This window comes from Prinia subflava, chromosome 4, assembly GCF_021018805.1.
Source record: "Prinia subflava isolate CZ2003 ecotype Zambia chromosome 4, Cam_Psub_1.2, whole genome shotgun sequence".
In the NCBI taxonomy this organism is placed as follows: domain Eukaryota; kingdom Metazoa; phylum Chordata; class Aves; order Passeriformes; family Cisticolidae; genus Prinia; species Prinia subflava.
In genome coordinates, this window is record NC_086250.1 from 63,577,445 (window position 1) to 63,595,225 (window position 17,781).

Here is a 17,781-nt window from a genome sequence, read left to right on the forward strand (position 1 = left end):
TTTTTTTCTGTGCTGGTTTTTAATGTGTGCACACAGCACTAAAGAGCAGAGCTTGAACATGTAAATTCAGCCACTCAAATGAAAGAAAATACAAGAGCTTGGACAAATTTAGGATGTTATACATTCAAAACAGCATGTGGCCAGGTAATTTAGAATTCTTTAAGTGGACTTGCCATTTTATCATATCTTAGCAAACATTTTTTTGCTATACACCTGCAATACATCAGTTACCATAAAATTTGCCCAGCAGTAGACATGCACACCTCCCCAAACACAGTGTGCACTGTAGAACTCTGCTTTATCTGTTCCATGTAACATTACACACACAGATACAAACTTTGAGAATAAACTAGAACCAGAACAAGACCTAGTATCTGTTCTGAGACCAAACAGATCCTGTGAAATATGGTCAGAAATGTTACTTATGTAATTTAACCTTTATTCTGACTTTGTAATAAAAGAGTTCAACATAATTTCAAAAATAAATAAATAAACAAAGGTATTATAGACTTTATTTAAACCTGTAAATTTAGCTACATGCTTCATGCTCTATCATAATGTACTGACTTTTCATTGTATTATGAATGAGCTCAGTTTAAAAACTAGGAAATCTCTTTTTCTTAAACAAGAGAAAAAAAGGAGATTATTTAAAGAAAATACACATGGAATCATATGATATTGGCCTCATATAATTCCATGGAATGCTGCATATCTAGGATTTTTGCCATTCCTTAGAAGAGGAATTGTTATATTTTACCATTCAACCAAATCAGAAAGACGCATGATTTTCCTTTCCCCACTAGGGAAATCTATTCTATTTCTTACTGTAAGAAAACAATTTACACAACATGCAAGGTTTCAGCCTTGGAAACACACACTTTAGGCATAATAATTTGCAGAAGGCACCTAAACAAGAATTCCTGATGTTGAGTGTTTATAGCTTTCATTGTGGAGAAAGGCACACAGGGTGCCAGGTCATGTGGGTCAAATTTCTGACCTTTTTGAGAGAAGCTAATTTTCTTCTTCAGAAGTACTTTAATAGATAAGCTGTACTGGAAACACTGCCAAAATAGATACCAACATCTTAACACTCACACCTGCTGATCTCTGATAAAATCACAGAAGCAGAAACATGCAGATTGGAAAAGACATCTGAAGGTGGTGTCAGCCAAAATCCTGCCCAAAACAGGGCTACCCACTGAGGTGAGGTGGGTTTGCACAGGACCTTATCCAGCTGAGCTTCACATACGTGGAGCAGTGGTGACTCTGCTGCCTCCTTGTATAACCTCTTTCAATGTCTCAGTATGCTTATAGTAAAACAAACAAACAAAAAACCCCCAAACAAACAAATTTAAAAAAATAAAGAAAAAAAGTCCTACCATCTAAACAGATGTCACTGTGAACTGCTGAGAAGAGTCTGACTCTCCCCATCAGCCAGCCACCAGAAGAAACTCTGCTTACCACATGCTCCAGCACCTACAGCAGCCTTGTGGCCCCTATTTTGCCAGAACCTCTTATGGTGTGAGGGTCCAAAACCGAAAAACCTCTTTCCCTGATCTTTCATCTCCACAAATCAAAACAAAGAAATTGGTATGACTGCAGAAAACTTTAACACATAAATGACACAGCAGGCCAGAACTATGCTCCGTTCCTATGTGCAAAAATAGTATTTTGCCTCCTAAATGAGCCTACAAAGAACACACATGTACTTCCTTCAACACAAGATCTGATAGCAGATTTGAAGTCAGCTTCAAAGGAGCTGGAGATTACCTCTGGAGCAGACATTAAGGCTGAATGTTCATTAATGAGCTGGGCTGCAGTATTTTGTGTTTGTGAGTAACCTCTACAAGCCCTTTTCACCTTCTGGTGCTTCCTATGTCACCCCCTCACTCTCCACTGATAAATATTTGCTTTATTTAAAGGGCCTTTTAGAGAAAAATTGTCCCACAATCTGCTAGTGCTCTCTAACACATTTCTACATAGAACTTACACCTATCAGCTAAGAATTAGACCTAATATGAGCAAAACCCATTTTAAGCTACTCAGCGAGCAGGTTGGGGCTATCACAGACACTGAGCTGGAAAAATAAGCAAAGGGAACAGTAAACAGTGAGTGGCCACCTTGTTTATTCAGAGTGCTGTGGTTTATTGATGTTACACACAATCTCAAGTTTAGCTGATCTTAGATGTGACATGTTTTCTCTCACATCCATCCCAGTCTGAAAGGGAACTCCAGCTGCCTGGGGAAGATTTCACTAGCCATAAGCCAGCCATAAACCTCTTCCCATGCCATTGTCCCCTTGTGCAAAAGAAAATAACCTTAAAGCAAAAATCTGTCACTGTCACCACACAGAGTGAAAAGAATAAACTCAGCTGCTTGCCTCTTGAAAAAATCCAGGCAGAATTCTTTCACCTCTTTAAGAACAAGGTGAGAGTGGAAGTGAGCATACAAGGAGAAAGGCTGCCTCATAACCAGCATCCAGTGCTTGACCGTAGCACCAATACCAATATCAATACACCATTACCCATAAAAATGCACTGGATATAAGCACAAAGATAATAATAACAGTAATAATAATAGTAATAATGGTAATGGTGAGGGATATCATCACTGGACTGCAGTGCTGCATGTAACAAATGTTTTTAGGAAGGAAATTTCTTTGGCAATGACAGTGGGAATCTGGAATAAAATATACCTTTTTACTTTTTTAATAGCAAATGGAAATTAAGTCATCATTTGAGGCAGATTCCTGTATCTGCCAAAAAACAAAAAAAATCATCCAACTCAAGAAAGATTGACTGGTTGGATTTTCTTAATTAATTCTATGAGATTGTCTCCCCCATCCAACACATCTCTGTAAATTACCACAGTAGGTATGAAAGCTGCCCCTGTATTGATTCAGCTGGCACAGCCTTCCTCTATAAAAGCCTCCTCAGAGCCCCTGCATCAGGGTGGTCGTTCTGCTCTCCCCAGCTGCTGGGGAGATGCTAAATTCCTGTGCTTGCCCCTGCTCCCCAGAGCCTGCTCCAATTAGTGCAGGGGCATAGATACACAAAAATGCAGCAAGATTCATGTTCTTTCTCTTCAGTGAACACCATGCCAGTGCTTCATGAGCCCCCTGCTCACCTTCTGGGTGCTGGGGAGGATGAATTCACCAGCTATAGCAGCACATACTGTGCAAGCAGATTCTCCCACGTGTCAAAGGAAAGAATGTGACCAGATGAAAGAAGTCTGTGGTTTGTTGGGCCTGGCTGATGGGCCAAACTAAGTTCCTAAGTCATCTCCTAGCTGCACTTTCTGAGTGTTGCTCATGCAGACAGGGTATACCTGACTGCACCCAAAAGCTTCAAATTATTTTTGCAATTTTATGCAGCTTAACCTTTCAGCTGTTGGTGTAAACATCCACCTGAGACCAGGAAATAGTAAAAAAAGGGAGCTTGAATAAACATTCAATGGAATAAAAAAGTACTGAGAAATGATTCTTTATCTACTTTACTTTTCAGAATTTTGTCTAAAAACATCTTACATTTGCAAATATCCAAAAGTAAAAAAAATGTTCCTACTGGAGAAATGAATAGCTGACATTCTTCTCATTTTAAAGAGAGTTACCAAAGCTAAGAAGATGGTAAGTTATTAAATAAGAAATAGGCTTTCTAGGCATATTCATTTTTCATATTTAATAGCTGTGTATGCACTGTTTTAGTTCCCTCATGCAAACCACAATAAAACACCTCATGGGGGTTTCAACTCTTTTGTCTTTGCTATAGGTTTGTCTGCTTTAGGAGAAAAAAAGGAATAAAGTGCATTATTTTCAACAGTGGCAGGAAGTGGGTTTTTAGTTGAATCAGCTTAAAAAATTCCAGCTGTGTTCACGTTGAAGCCATCGCAAAGTCTAAGCCCAGGATCACTTCTCCATGCCAACTAAATCCTTTTCAGGCCTCAAGTAGGAAATTTTTGAAAAAATGCCAAGCCTCTCCTTGAAAATAACATCTTAATTGGTTGATATTAAAAAAAACAGTGCCATTCTGAAAATGCAAGTGCTCACATTTTTGTGTTCCAATTTGATATTTGCCTTGTAAGAGCACTCAACATACACAGAGACTGTCTGAGGAAAGTGCAGTGAAAGGCATGCAGGCTGGCTATTGCAGACAAGGAGGAGTTTCTAAGGCCATAGAAAGTCCATGTCATGATGTGTATCCTGTGCTCTTGTAATACACCAGAAAGGCCAGAGGTGTGTGCCAGTGCTGGACCCAAGGAAAAGAGTGTTTCACTGCCTGGCTGGCTGTGGCTCAGTGGATATCTCAGAGGATAAATAAAATCCACTCTCTTGAGAAAAGTAAGTTTTTTTCCAAGGAGTTTCTGTATCAGTGTTAGGCTCAAACCCAGTAAAATGCTTGGGATCAACAAACAGCAAATGCAGGCTTCAAATCGATGTATCTATAACACTCTTCTAAATCCAAATGCCTTTTTTCATTAAAAAGAAATTATTGCAGGATTATGAGTACATCTACTGCTGCTATCTTCTCCTCTCTGTTTCCTGTTGCACTGTCAATTGTGGTGTACATATATACCAGGGTACTTCTCCTTCTGATGTTCAAAACTTTGCATCATGAGAAAGAAAGAAGATGGAGCTCATCATTCTCAGCCAATTGAGCTAAATAAGGCATCAGACACTTGCCTTGCATATTTCTCTATGACTGTAAATCTAACTCTGCAGCTTCTTTAAGCTGGGAGACAGAGATCTGGCCTGATTTACACAGATATTAAAAGAAGATAAATGTTGTCCAATTTAATTGATTCTGAGCTGAAATAAATTGATTTATTCTGCACAACTCAAAACTTTTGAAAAGAAATATATTTTTCATTAAGAATGGTAAAGAGAAATGTTATTAAACAACAGAAAAAAAAATATTATGCAACAGAAACAACAACAAATGATAAGGGGAACAGGTAACTGAGAAAGCCTATTACTGTCAGGGAAGGATTTACTAGACCTGCGTTTTCAGTTCCATTTCAAAGCAACATCGGAACTGTGAAATTACAAAGAAAGTTCTAAAAGGAGACAATAGTTGAGATCACAGTTGAAAGTGAATCTTAATGCATCACATATTTATCATGTAATTCTTTGAACTTTTTTGGTTTTAATTTTGGAATGCTAGTCTGACCTTCTTAACGGCTGAAAGCAGTGATTGTAATTAAAGGAATTTGGATTCAGCTTAATTTTGAGTTCTTAAAAAAAAAAATAAAATAGAAGCAACTGCCAAAACACATTTTTTTTCCATGAAGAGACTTGGCAGTCCCAGCTGATTGTGATGTCTCCTCATCCACATTCTAGAAGATAATTTTGGTGAGGTAATAATTTATTCCAGAGCAGTGTATAAGATTAGGCAGAACAGTTCAAAAGTCTGGGTATTCATTCCATTCTATCACTAAAAATTGCATTTCACAAAATCGTATCTGCATTTGAAATTTTTACTGGAAATAAAATATTCTCACAAAAATTCATATGTGTGAATGTATTTCATATGAAGTGTTTACTTACAGCCCCCAGATAAAAATTAAAAAAACAAACAAACAAAACCAAACCCATTCTTCCTTCCTCAGTATTATCAATGTCATTAAAAATGACATGTAGCACTTTGGAGATGGTGGCGAAATCACAAATTAAGAGCTGAGCCCTGAAAGTTGCTCACAGACCAGTCTCTAAGCCATGGAAATTTGAGGGCATTCACACACCAGATCTGAAATTCACTTCTCCCTCACAACACACAGAGTTCCCAATACATCCTGCATTTCTTGCAGCTGGGGTTGGGTACTGGTGAAATGCTTTCCAGAGACTTTTCTCTATCAAGATGATTTGATGGAAAGTTCCAGATTCTTTTTCTTTCCTGATAATGATGAAATACCATGGCCTAATTTCTTGTAGGTAAGATGCAGCAAGACACATCTTCAAAATGCTGCTTGGAATATAAGCCTTCTAAGATGGTAAGTTAAAACTATGTGTATTGTGTTTCTGAAAAGAAAATCTTCCTATAATCTGGGGTATTAGTTGATGTAACTGAGGAGCCTTTTTAGCACTCACCTTTGCATAAGTGATTTACCGGGTTAGAGAAGTAGCTGGAAATATCCCAAATACTGCTGCACAAAGGGATAGGAAACAAAACCTCCACCAACCTTACACACAAAAGAATCAAGAAACTTCTCAAGGAGAAGAATGTTTTTTTACATTCACAAAGATAAGATGAAGAGCTAAACTCTCTAAAGGGATGATGGTCCCAGCTCCAGAGTGGTTTCATGGGCAAGGCAGAGCAATCACTCCCTATCTTCTTTCCATTGTTACACCTGAGTCTCAGCTCCAGTAAATCACTGCTAGGATTTCTGCTTCCTGGAAGAAGCTATGTCAGTGGCAGATGAAGTAATGATACAATTACAATTGTACCAAGTTATAGTGAATAAGGATGGAGATCAAAAAGAGAGGGGAGGAATGGTGTAAACTCTCTCTGAATCACAATCATTGTCTTTATTCCTGGAAACACACATTTATCTTGATTCCCAGCAAGAGATACACAACCTCACCCTGATTCACACAGGTAATGGAGCACGTTTCACTCAGTTGTATCCCTGAGACCCCAACTCTGTAATCAACAGGGAAAAAGATACAGCCTTCCTTTAACCTGGTGTCTGCCAAGCCAGTCATGTCTGAAGGTAAGGTGAGACAAGATGAGCTGAGGAGCTGCACTGTGAATCAATAAACTGTGCCCCTAAGACAAAGACCTTTCCCTGAGAAACACTGCCTAGTCTTTTTATTAAGGAGTGTTACTGAGAACTCTGAAAAGTCAGCACCAAAAAGAACAAAATAGGCATGTTGAGGGAACAGCCAGTTCAAATAACAGGGTAAGCTCTTGGTCTGTGTATTTATTCATGGCAGGATCTCAGTCAACGCACTTCAATAAAATGAGTAATTATTGTGAGTCACGTCACTAATTACATCTGATACACAAAAAGGCTTGTGCAGCTCTACATATCAAAGTGCACTGTGAGCTCATCCAGTATGGAAACGGCTCACAGAGGAGCTCTTGTTACTGGTACCCGAACAATCTGGAAAAAAATGGGGTATTACAAATGTCTATGCCATTTCTCTCTCATCACATCTTTTTTAAACATAAAAAGAAGATGTGTTGTAGAATAATGGCAATATAACTGCCTACGTAGGGACTTCAGCATTTGCCTTGGACAGGCAACACAAGAAAGAATTGTAATGACAGAGCAATGGAATTGGCCAAGATAAGCTGCTTTCTTCTATGACATGCAGAGAGCGCCAAGATGTGACGAATCTGTCAAAATGTTCTAAGATAAAGCTTGATTTTTCTATACCAAAATTAAAAAAAAACAAACAAAACCACAGGCTGGTTCAGATACAAGTCAAATTGACTGAGTTCAGGAACATACAGAGATTAAAGGAAGTAAGTCATCTCTTAGGTAACAGATCTACTTGTTAGTGTGCAAGAAAAAAACAAGTCTTCACAAATTTTGTCAAAGTCAGATGAGCTCTTCATCTGAGAGTATGATCAAATTTGTAGGCTGATAATTTGTTGCCTGGTAATTAACTACCTTTGTTAATCATCAGGCACCTTTGTTGCCTGATAATTAACTACCTTGAAAACATACTTATTTGTGCTTTCCCATGAGGATACCACTTACAATAATTTTAGAGCACAAACACAGAACTGGACCAAACACCACCTGTGACTTCAGCTTTACTGCAAGACCATTTTCATAACTGAAGCCAAATGACATGGCACAATTTAACTAAATACAGAAACAATAAATTATCCTCTCCTGTACACTCATGTCAACAATAATGACAATGAAGCCAACTCAAAGAGACTGCCACTGAACAAGAGTGTGAAAATAAGCATATTCAATGTCATTTGGCATTGCACCTTTACCCATGGAACTCTAGAAAGAATACAGAGGTTTTTACATAATGCTTCCTTTAATAAGTTTGGGTTTTTTGGTTGGTTTTTTTTTTTTTCAACATTTAACTCATAGACTAGTCAAGCAATTCAATTTCAATACAAATTTTACTGCATTAAGCCTCTGTTTGTTTAACAGAGAAATAAAGAAACAAAAAAAGCATGGAAAAATACAGAGAAGGCAGAAGTCTAAAAATGACCCTCAAAGATTATAATTTTAGGCATTTGCCTTTAGGAACTACCAAAGCTGCCAATTCAAGACCCCATCTGAAATACTGAGCACAGTTCTGGTGTCCCCAAAATAGGAAGGACCTGAAACTGTTGGAACAAATGAAGGAGGCTATGAAGTTAAGGGGACTGGAGCACCTCTCATACATAGACAGGCTGAGAATTTTGGGACTGTTCAGCATGGAGAAGGTTTGGAGCCCTCACAGCAACCTTCCAGTGTCTGAAGGGGCTACAGAGAAGCCAGAGAAGGGCTCTTTGTCAGGAACTGTAGTGATAGCACAAGGAGTAAAGGGCACAAACCAAAAGAGGGGGATATTTAGGTTAGATATCAGGATGAATTTTTGTCCTGTGAGAGAGGTTAGACACTGAAACAGGTTTCCAGGGAGACTGTGGATACCCCAACCCTGGTACTGTTCAAGGGCAGCTTGGATAAAGCCTTGAGCAATCAGGTCTCATGAGCTGCCCATGTCAGGGAATGCCAGGACCACATCCATTAAGATCCATTCCAACCCCTTAACATTCCATGATGCTATAAAAAACTATAAATTCTATAAAAACCAATCTTCACTAATAAAGAGAAAAAATATTTTTATTTTTTAGTTGGATGTTTTCAAATAAAGTTTTTAGATCTCCAGTGAGAGACAATTAAATTGGAAATTTTTTTCAAATTGCTGATGTTCAACACTTTATAAATTAACATTATTTAAGATCCATGCAGCTGTGAGACTCACAAATCAGTAAATTTTGAGAAAATATTACTCACAATTTGCTGAAAATTAAGCAACTATATGAATATTCAAGGTAAGTCCTGCATGTAAACAAAATTAAACCATGGTTCTCTTCTGTCTCTCTTTTTCTTTTCTTTTTTCTCTTTTAGTGCTTTACTTTGATTTCATTTTGCAAATAGCTTTCATTCCATGGACACCAAAAAAAGATCCAATCAGCTCTATGAGTGTAAACCTTTGCCTACTAGACTGTCATCAGCACAAAGTCCCCCAAATAATAAATGAACTTTTTATTAACTGTGGTAACATTAACATTACAATGAGGGATTGTTTAAAAACAAGTTGTACTGCTGTTGCTCAAGAGCTCAAGGAAAATGGTTCTCAGTTCCTTTATTTTTCCTTGAGGGTAACCACAGGGGTTGCATTAAATCTTTTAAAATATGTTGACAGTTGAATAAGTGCTGCTGTTGCTCCGGTGACATTTTATGCACTTTAATTGTCATTAATGAATCTGACTGATACTTTCTTAAAAGTCCCTTACGTGTTCTGGTAATTTTAGAACAAAGAGAAGAACAAAACTGTCTGCAAATTAGCCTTGATCCACTTCTCATATGGAATTTTCACTGCAGACAATAGGAGAATCTGCATGGGAAATATCTGCTAGACCAGACATCTGAGGTAGGAATGCATTATATGATCCCAGTAAATTGTGAAATTATCACCTCATTGTGTAGCACCATATAAATTTAAATCCCAAAGAAGGCTTGAGTGTATTTTAAAAAATAAGTACTGTATCTCCTTCAGTCAATTCAGAATTTGATGTTAAAATGGTATGGCTCAGCATCTCAGGGCTGCAACAAAACCCAAAATGTAAATGTGAGTTGGAACGAAAAAAAGTCTGACACTAACCTGGAGTCTAGTACGTCCTTCCTTATTCTGATAAGACTCCCACTGATTTCAGAAAAGCTTTTTCCCTGTGAAGACTGAAGGACACAGCTCCCAATCTGTTCAGGAACGTGCAGTAACAAGGAGGAATGCACGGAGCTTGAGAAACTGCAGGCGCCACACTTGATAGTTCATAAACAGATAAGGTAAGTCTTTTGCTATGGAGAGAAAATAAACTATGGCACTTGAAAGTGTGATATATGATTTAAATAGATTAAAAAATATCTATTCCAGGGAGAAGGAGCCAGAAGAGGTAGGAGGAGGCGGGAAGAGCACATTAATAGTATAGGGAGACAACATGCTGAGTCCTTAGCTCCCCCCGATCCCAGGTTTCCTCACCCCTGCATGCTCAGTGGGAACACAGCAGAGGATTCCCAATGCTGCTGCACCTGCTGCACCACATCTCTGAAGTTTCAGAATCAGAAAAGCCTGGGGCCATCTTTCTTTCCTCAGCTGCAGTGGCTCTTCAAGTGCAGACATTGTACAGGTGTCAGTGGTATGAGCCATTGAGCAGGACAATCAGGTCACACCAAATCCCTCCGGCACACCCAGAGCCCCTTTGCCTGACTCTCCCCTGTATAACCACGTTCACCCGAGCAAAGCAGCAACTCAGCTCCAGCCTGACCTATCCTTTCAGCTGAGTAAATGGCTATACAGGGTGCAGTAGGAATCAGGCCTCAGGGTTCTGTGAGCACCACAATTCTCTAGACACTCAGGGTGCAGACGGCACCAAGTTCCACACTCACGTCATACGCACAGTTAACAACCTCAGCTAAGTCATGAACTACATTTTAATTAGACAAGGGGCCAGGCTTTTGATTTCAGAAACAGAAGTTAGGGTTGCAGTCCTTCACCCATTGAAGTTAATTGCAAAATCCCTATTATCAGGCTCCTGAGGTATTACCCAGGCGCACTTTTTAATTACATTTGATTCTTAATGAAGTAGATGGCAAAGAGAAAAGCAGCCCGTGATTCAAGTGATTCGCATTTTTATCTTTCCTGATGAAAAACAGAATAGGTCAAGGTACTTGCTGGATTTTCCCATGAGAAATGCTGCAATGTGAATAAGCTCAATTGACTTGATCCTGAAGGAGCAGGTTAGCTTTGAAAAGCATCACTCATTTTCTCCTGCTGTATACACTCTACCCCCAAAACTTACGCAATGTAATTGTAGACACCAAGCCAAATCCAGTTCAGAACTTGAAAAATATCACGTAAGTATCCTAAGCTTGAATGACTTGTCTTTATTGTCTAATGTCATTTAAAACATAAGGAGTCCTAATTATGGTTTTATTTTCAAACCATGCACTTTAAAAGAGTGACAATTCTCCATAAAAACTGACAGCTTCTCAGGGCAAGGAGACTGCCAAATAACTTGGTAGTTCTACATGATTTAAATACAGTGAATTATGAAGCAACTCTTGAAGAAAGAGTGTATTATCACACTTAGCTAGAGAACAATAGAAAGTTTCACCCTTTTCTATTACATCTGTACTTATGTAAGTAAACAAAGATTTCTAGAACATAAGTTCACACTACAGGTGGGGCCACTACCTTGGTATACACAACAACCTGCAAACTCTTTTCACATAATGAAAGTTGTTTCTTACCATCTGGAAATCAGGTTTAAAAATAAAACTTCTGTTTATATATTATACAAAAAGCTTAGCTTTTTATGTCAGACATACTTTTCATATTATAAAACACCTAATTCATTTTTTATGACTTCAAAAGACCCAATAAAAATTTAGGACCTAAAAATGTAATTTCTTTTTAAAGGTTGGCTGTTGAGTATTAGGGAGAGTAAAACTTCAGTTTTAAGATAATCAGACAGTATTGCCAGGTTCTGTAACTGAGGCAGCCAAGCATGAAGGAAGAAAAGATAATCTCCTTTCAGGGACATAGAAAATAAGGTTTTAATTCAGTATTTTTTAGGGTCTTTTGGCCTATGGCTGCTTCACCCTTGCAGGATACCTGTGACAAAAGAAAGTCTCTTGAGTTTCTCTTAAAACCATTTGCCTCTCACTGCAATTCTTTCCCATTCACAAGGCTGAACACCACAAAACAGGAACACTTCCTACTTCATGGTCATACCACAGATCAGGGGAAGCCTAGATTACATTCAAGGCCACCAAGGAGATGATGTGGAAATTGAAATCAGCTTGTTCTGCATAAATGTGGAAAACCTTAAGACACAACCACAACCAAACTTGCTTCTGTGTTGAGCTGTGCCAAAACAGTACCATCTCCACCAAAGTCAGTGCAGACTTTAAGCGAGGAAAAGAAATTCCTATCCCTACTTCTTCATTTGAATTCCCTCTTGGAACTCAATTCCTGCTATTGCTTTTACTGGAGCCATGCTATTTTACACCTATTAAGTACTGCATTAACTAGTTTAGGGACCCTTATTCTATAAAATTGAATAATTTTCAAACTCTGGTTGGTATTTGTGGAAGGTCCAACTTGGCAGTCTCCTTCTGCATGTCTCAGTCTCGTGTTTACATAGTTATTGAGCATTGTAGCAAATAGAAGTTTGAGATACTTATTAGCTCTGATTACTTTTAAAGCAATTCTTAAAGACTGTTCAGAGCACACAGAACGTGTGCCAAGGCAGTGGCAGGGCATCCCTGCACTAATGAACCACAGAAGCCATCCTAATGCAAACAGTGTTGGTGCAGGGAACAGCAAGCCCTCATGCCTCAAAGACAATCACAGAAAAGGCAGAGGGCTGGAGAAACTCAATGCCCCTATAATTAGTGACAGAAAGTTTCAGCTCAGATTTAACAGACACTGTAAGCTGAAGAACACACACATTCTGAAGTGGTGGCTAAAATCAGCATCGAAGACTGGATGAATAAGTTACTTCATTATTAAAAGTAACACTGGGGTAATTGCATATAAGGTACTGCTCAGTACTTCAGAAGTAAAAGAAATTTTCTTTTGAAAATGATAATTTTCATTGCTGGTTTACCATATGCGTGCATCAGTGACTGCTGCATGCTTTGTGCATCCTACACACAGCACAAAGTGTACAAGGAATGATATTTTTTCAAAGGACTCTGTATCTGGCTAACTATTTTGGTAAAACTTCAGGCAGCCTCATTTTCAGAATATAAGTGTTTCAGTTGGGCACCAATGAAACAAACTCAAATCATTAATGCTCTCTACCACATGCCACGTGTTATGTTCTTTCCAAGCAAAACTAAGGATAACAAATAAACCTTTAGTTGATATAAGTCAAAATAGTTCAAAATAAGGAGAAAAGCCTATTAATTATTAATTATATATTAATTATGCATCTATAGTGATAGGTAGATTCTGGTAAAACAATCAAATTTAGGCTGACAGGTGCCTCAACAACACAAACGAAAACCAGTAATTGTGGACACAGATCAAAAAGCCAGTTTATACTCAGTTATTGAATTTAAGGGGAAGAAGAAAATGTTCAATCATAATATTTGTTTAAGAATGTTTATCTTCTTTCTTACCATTGAATGATAGGAACACCCTTGCTTGAGGCTGGGAAGATCCTTTTACACTGCTAAAGTAAATAAATATCCCAATCAACACGTTCACTGCAAGAAATGCCATCTCTTCAGACTTGCAACTTAATATCCAAGAAACGAAACCTGAAAGAGAGAGAGATCACATTACTCTTCTTATACAATCCTGTGGAGCAAAAACAACAGTATGGAAAGATTGTGTTGGAAGCCTCTTCCAGCTGAAGCCATAATTACTGATGTGAAGGAGGGACAGTACTTCTGTTTTCCCTTTGTGCATCTGAAAGTGGTTTTCCCCAGCAGTCTTCTGTGCTGGCACAAGAGGAAGTCACTGCCTGTTAGTAGGAACTAACAGAGCCCAACTTTGGGCTAGGGTAGACTACAGCATTAGACTCAGTTCATTTAAAATGAAGACAATTCCACCTGCTGGAAATATAATTATACTAAATGTCAAGGCAGAGTAAAGCAAGGACAGGAGATAAAGTTTCACGAATAAAAATCTGGTTGATATTTTTAGACATCTCTCTCTCATGCTAAGGGTGGGGGGGAGGTTTGGGTTATTGGTTGTTTGGGTTTGTTTGTTTGTTTGTTTTTTCTTTAAACATCTGAAATCAAAGTTGTTTGGAAATGAGTTTTTAGTAAGCTGAGCTTTCTAATCACCCTCACGTTTTTCTTTAAAAAAGTTCTGCCTATGTATGTCATTCATTTCAAAACCATGAAACCAAAAGTATTTCAACACCCTTGAAACTGTTAGTCAACGTTTGCTTTTTGGGCTAGCTCCTTTCAGGATACGCACCTGCTCTCACTGACTTCTACAGGGCACTAAGAATCCCAGAGTTGGACAATGATACTACACTTGATAGATACATCTGCTACTCCTCCTGCACATCTGCTGAGCCTTCATTTTACGGGAGCTGGCTGCTGAGAAGCCTGAGCATCTCAGAGAATCAGAGAAACTCCAGAACTCTGTATCTTTTCTTAGTTCAGGAGGGACTTGAGGTCACTGGAGTCACTTGAGGAAAGTGTCTTTTCAAATGGACTTTGGACCAGATCCAAAACACCCAGACACCTTTAGAAGCTGCATACTGCATATCTGTATCACAGCTGCTACTAAACTGCATCTCTCCAAAAACTGAAGTGCAATTTCATTTCACCTATTGTAACAACTCTGTCAGCTCAGTTGCAAAAGCGAGAATTTTAGTCATTTTAGGCCCACTTTACTTCACTGCTTATATATATATATATATATATATATTTCTTTTTGATGTAAACAGTCCTTCTACTAGACACCACTTATTAGTTAATCAGTCAGGTGATATACTTGATTTTATGGTAACTGGAAGCACTTTGAAAGACACAACCCCTATGGCTAGACGGTATCATTAAAGGCTGTACATTTATTTGATGAAGAGACTTTGTTACCTGTGCAGTCAGCCCACTGTTCTTCACCTCAGCTCTGCTCCAGCACTACAGTCCCTCCAGTGGAAGCCAATATTTCTACAGGCTCGTTCATCCTGTCCCTCTGAGGTTCACACCTGTCCTTAGACCTGGCTGGAACCACCCCAGCATGGCAGGAATGAGCTTAGGGGGTGACTTTAGGCCAGCACTAGTTTGGCTGGATCCACACCGCTGCCTCAGCCTGGTAAAAGCCCCGTATCTCATTACAACCTCTGTCATTCCTTATCCCCTCACTGTAAATCGCTTGGAAAGGCTTCTCTCTGCATGAGGACTTCACAGCAAGCTGGGAGTGGGAAGGGGAGCATGCATGAAAGCCCAGAGCTCTGCAGCCCACACTCTAAACTCTCCTTCTTTATTTGCTCTGAGTACTGAGAAATGCACGAGGATCAAGTAATTGTACAACTCTGCTAATTGACAAAAACAACCTCGTCAGAAATTTGCCAGCTACAGATCGGGTCTGTAGGAAAAACGTATCCATTCTGGCCCAGTTCCAAATTATCTCTAAGGGTCTGTTAACTAATAAAATGATAGTTGCAGAGTTTTTGCCAAGAATAATTTTTAAACAGGCTGCACAAACTCTACTACTAATGTTGCTTTGTGGGCTTTAAATTTAAAGCCCTGTGACTTGCCCATGGGATATCATTTAACTTACTCCTCTTCTAAGAGAGAAATGGCATTAAATCCCAATAAAATTTCTTTGTCAGGCCAAAACAAATAGCCAATCATACAAAACATGTGATTTAGCAGACACAATGGGATTAGTATTTTACAGTAGTAGCACTATGCTTTCTTTGCAATATAGATAAAAAGTCAAAGAGGAACAAGTGTGTGGTTTTCCTTCTTCCTTTAAATAATACTGTAGGAAACAATAATAGAAAAAAAAAAACCCTTTCAGCTCTCTTTCCCTCCCACTCTCGTGCCAATTCTAGTGTAATCAGTTAGAGGAGTGAAACATTGCTACATTTCATTGCTCAAATTGCAGATCTTCACCGTTAACACAGAAGTGACAGGCAAATATAAGATTCAAGTGCTGAGCAGCATGGTTCCTACCCAGCTTTTAGACACATAAATAATGAATGCATACAGTGCCAAAAAGGTACCTCAGGGTGTCTGACATGTGAGTTAGCTAATGGAAATAGGTTTAATTTCAGAGATTTACAGAGCTGGTAACTGACAGCTCATTGCAGGTTTGACTCTGGCTTTGGGCTTATATCCCAGCTCTGAATTTATCTCAGTAAGTCATGCTACTATATTCAGCACGTCCAGTGCACATGATCTCTACTGACAGCACACAGACTTAAAGCCTTGCAAGTACTTTAAAAAAGTCCTATAGGGCAGACTAAAAAGCAATGTCTAATTGCATTTCTGTCCTTACACTCTAGTCTAACTGTAAACAAACAGGCAAACCGCTAGGAAAGTGAAGTAGTGAAGTTTCCCTGCCACGGAGGTCGCTGGCAGCATGTTGCATGGCTTCTGGAAAGTACAGAATCGCTTTGCTAGGAAGCGCTGTGCAGGTGTCATCTGCTACAGGCTGGGTCCTACCCCTAAATCCTGCAGGGAAAATCATTTGGCAGAAGAAAGAAAATAAATGAAAGAGAAAAAAAAAACCAAAAAAATCAACCCTGCCAAACACAGACTGTGCCAATCTGGAAAACATTGGTTTAACTATCTGTGAACAGCAGCAAAATTCAACCATCAGAGCCATTCCACATCTATTACAGAAAAGAAAGAGAACTTTAAGTTATGCTTACCCGGCTATTGGAAGCAGCAGTAATACTGATTTCTATCTGGTTTCTATCACTTTATAGACTCCACGCCTGCTACCAGAACATTTTAATTCCAAACCTGGCTCACGGCAGAGAGGGGAAAAAAAATAAAAAAAGAAAAAGAAAAAAAGAGGAAAAAAAAAAAGAAAAGCCTCTCCTCGTGGTGATTGTAAAGACACTCCCGGCTGCTCTGTACAATAATCCTGGAGTCCCGAGGCTCAGCGAGCGCTCCTCCGCGGCGCGCAGTCCCGCCCCGAGCACTGAATGGAGCGGCGCGGTGCCGGCGCTGGTTTCCAGTTACAGGCGCTGCCCTGCCCCGGCCGCCGCTCCAGCGAGGCGAGGCTCGGCGGCCGCCGGTGCATCATTAGCTGAGCAAATCGGGGCTGGAGCTCATAAATAATGGCGAGGCCACACCCCGCAGCCCTGCGCGCCGGCGGCTGCCGCCCGGCCCGTCCGCCCGCCCGCCCGCCGCGGGCAGCGCGCAGGGCTGCGGGCAGGGCAGCGGGGCTGCGGGCAGGGCACGGCGGGCAGAGGCGGCTCGGGGCAGGCACGGCGGCCAAAGGGTCCTCAGGGGCACAGCCACGGCAGCCAGAGGCTCCTCGCTCAGGGCACAGCCACGGCAGCCCCCACCCCATCGCGCCCCGGGCGCGCCCGCGGCCCGAGCGAAACTCGCCGGGAAAGTTTGTGCCCCGCCGGGAGGGTCGTGCCGGGGCTGCCAGCGCGGAGCCGGGCCCGGGGCAGAGCCGGGGGGAGCAGAGCAGGGATGCGGGGAGCGGTGCGGGGCCGGTAGGTGTCACTGTGAAGAGGGAATGAGACCGGGATGCGGTCAGGGGGCAGCCGGGTGATAGGCAGACCTCTCGGAGGGGGCTCTTCTTCTCACTCCCCTCGAACTATTTCCTTTATTTGAAACTTTAAAAGCGAAGAAAAGTAAGAGAAGGGTTAGAACAGTGGTTAGATTCAGTCTCCTGGTTGAGCCAGGTGTTACACCACAGCTTTCAGAAGCTTTTTTACAGAGGTTGGGAGCTGTATTTGCGGGAGCTCAGTTTTCCCCAAGATACGCTGGGCAGACTTTCCCGTTTGGCGAGATTTGTGCTCTTCCAACAGCGCTGAAAATTTTACCCAAGGTGTCGACTCCGTTAAAGCCAAGGATTTTCCAAGCAGCATCCCTTGGGTTTTGGTTTAG

At 40.3% G+C, this 17,781-nt stretch overlaps 1 protein-coding gene across 1 annotated transcript in view; it reads right to left on the minus strand.

The window, feature by feature from the left end:
- The window catches only part of SEMA3C (semaphorin 3C), a 118,071-nt gene extending 101,094 nt beyond the window's left edge, over nt 1–16,977 (minus strand). The window contains exons 1-2 of the mRNA XM_063396980.1: nt 16,584–16,977; nt 13,363–13,503 (exon numbers count right to left, since the gene is read on the minus strand). Of these exons, the coding sequence (XP_063253050.1) occupies nt 13,363–13,465 (103 nt within the window). The 5' untranslated portion in view covers nt 13,466–13,503; nt 16,584–16,977. The remainder of the gene's footprint in view (nt 1–13,362; nt 13,504–16,583) is intronic.
- Nucleotides 16,978–17,781: the final 804 nt, after the last annotated feature.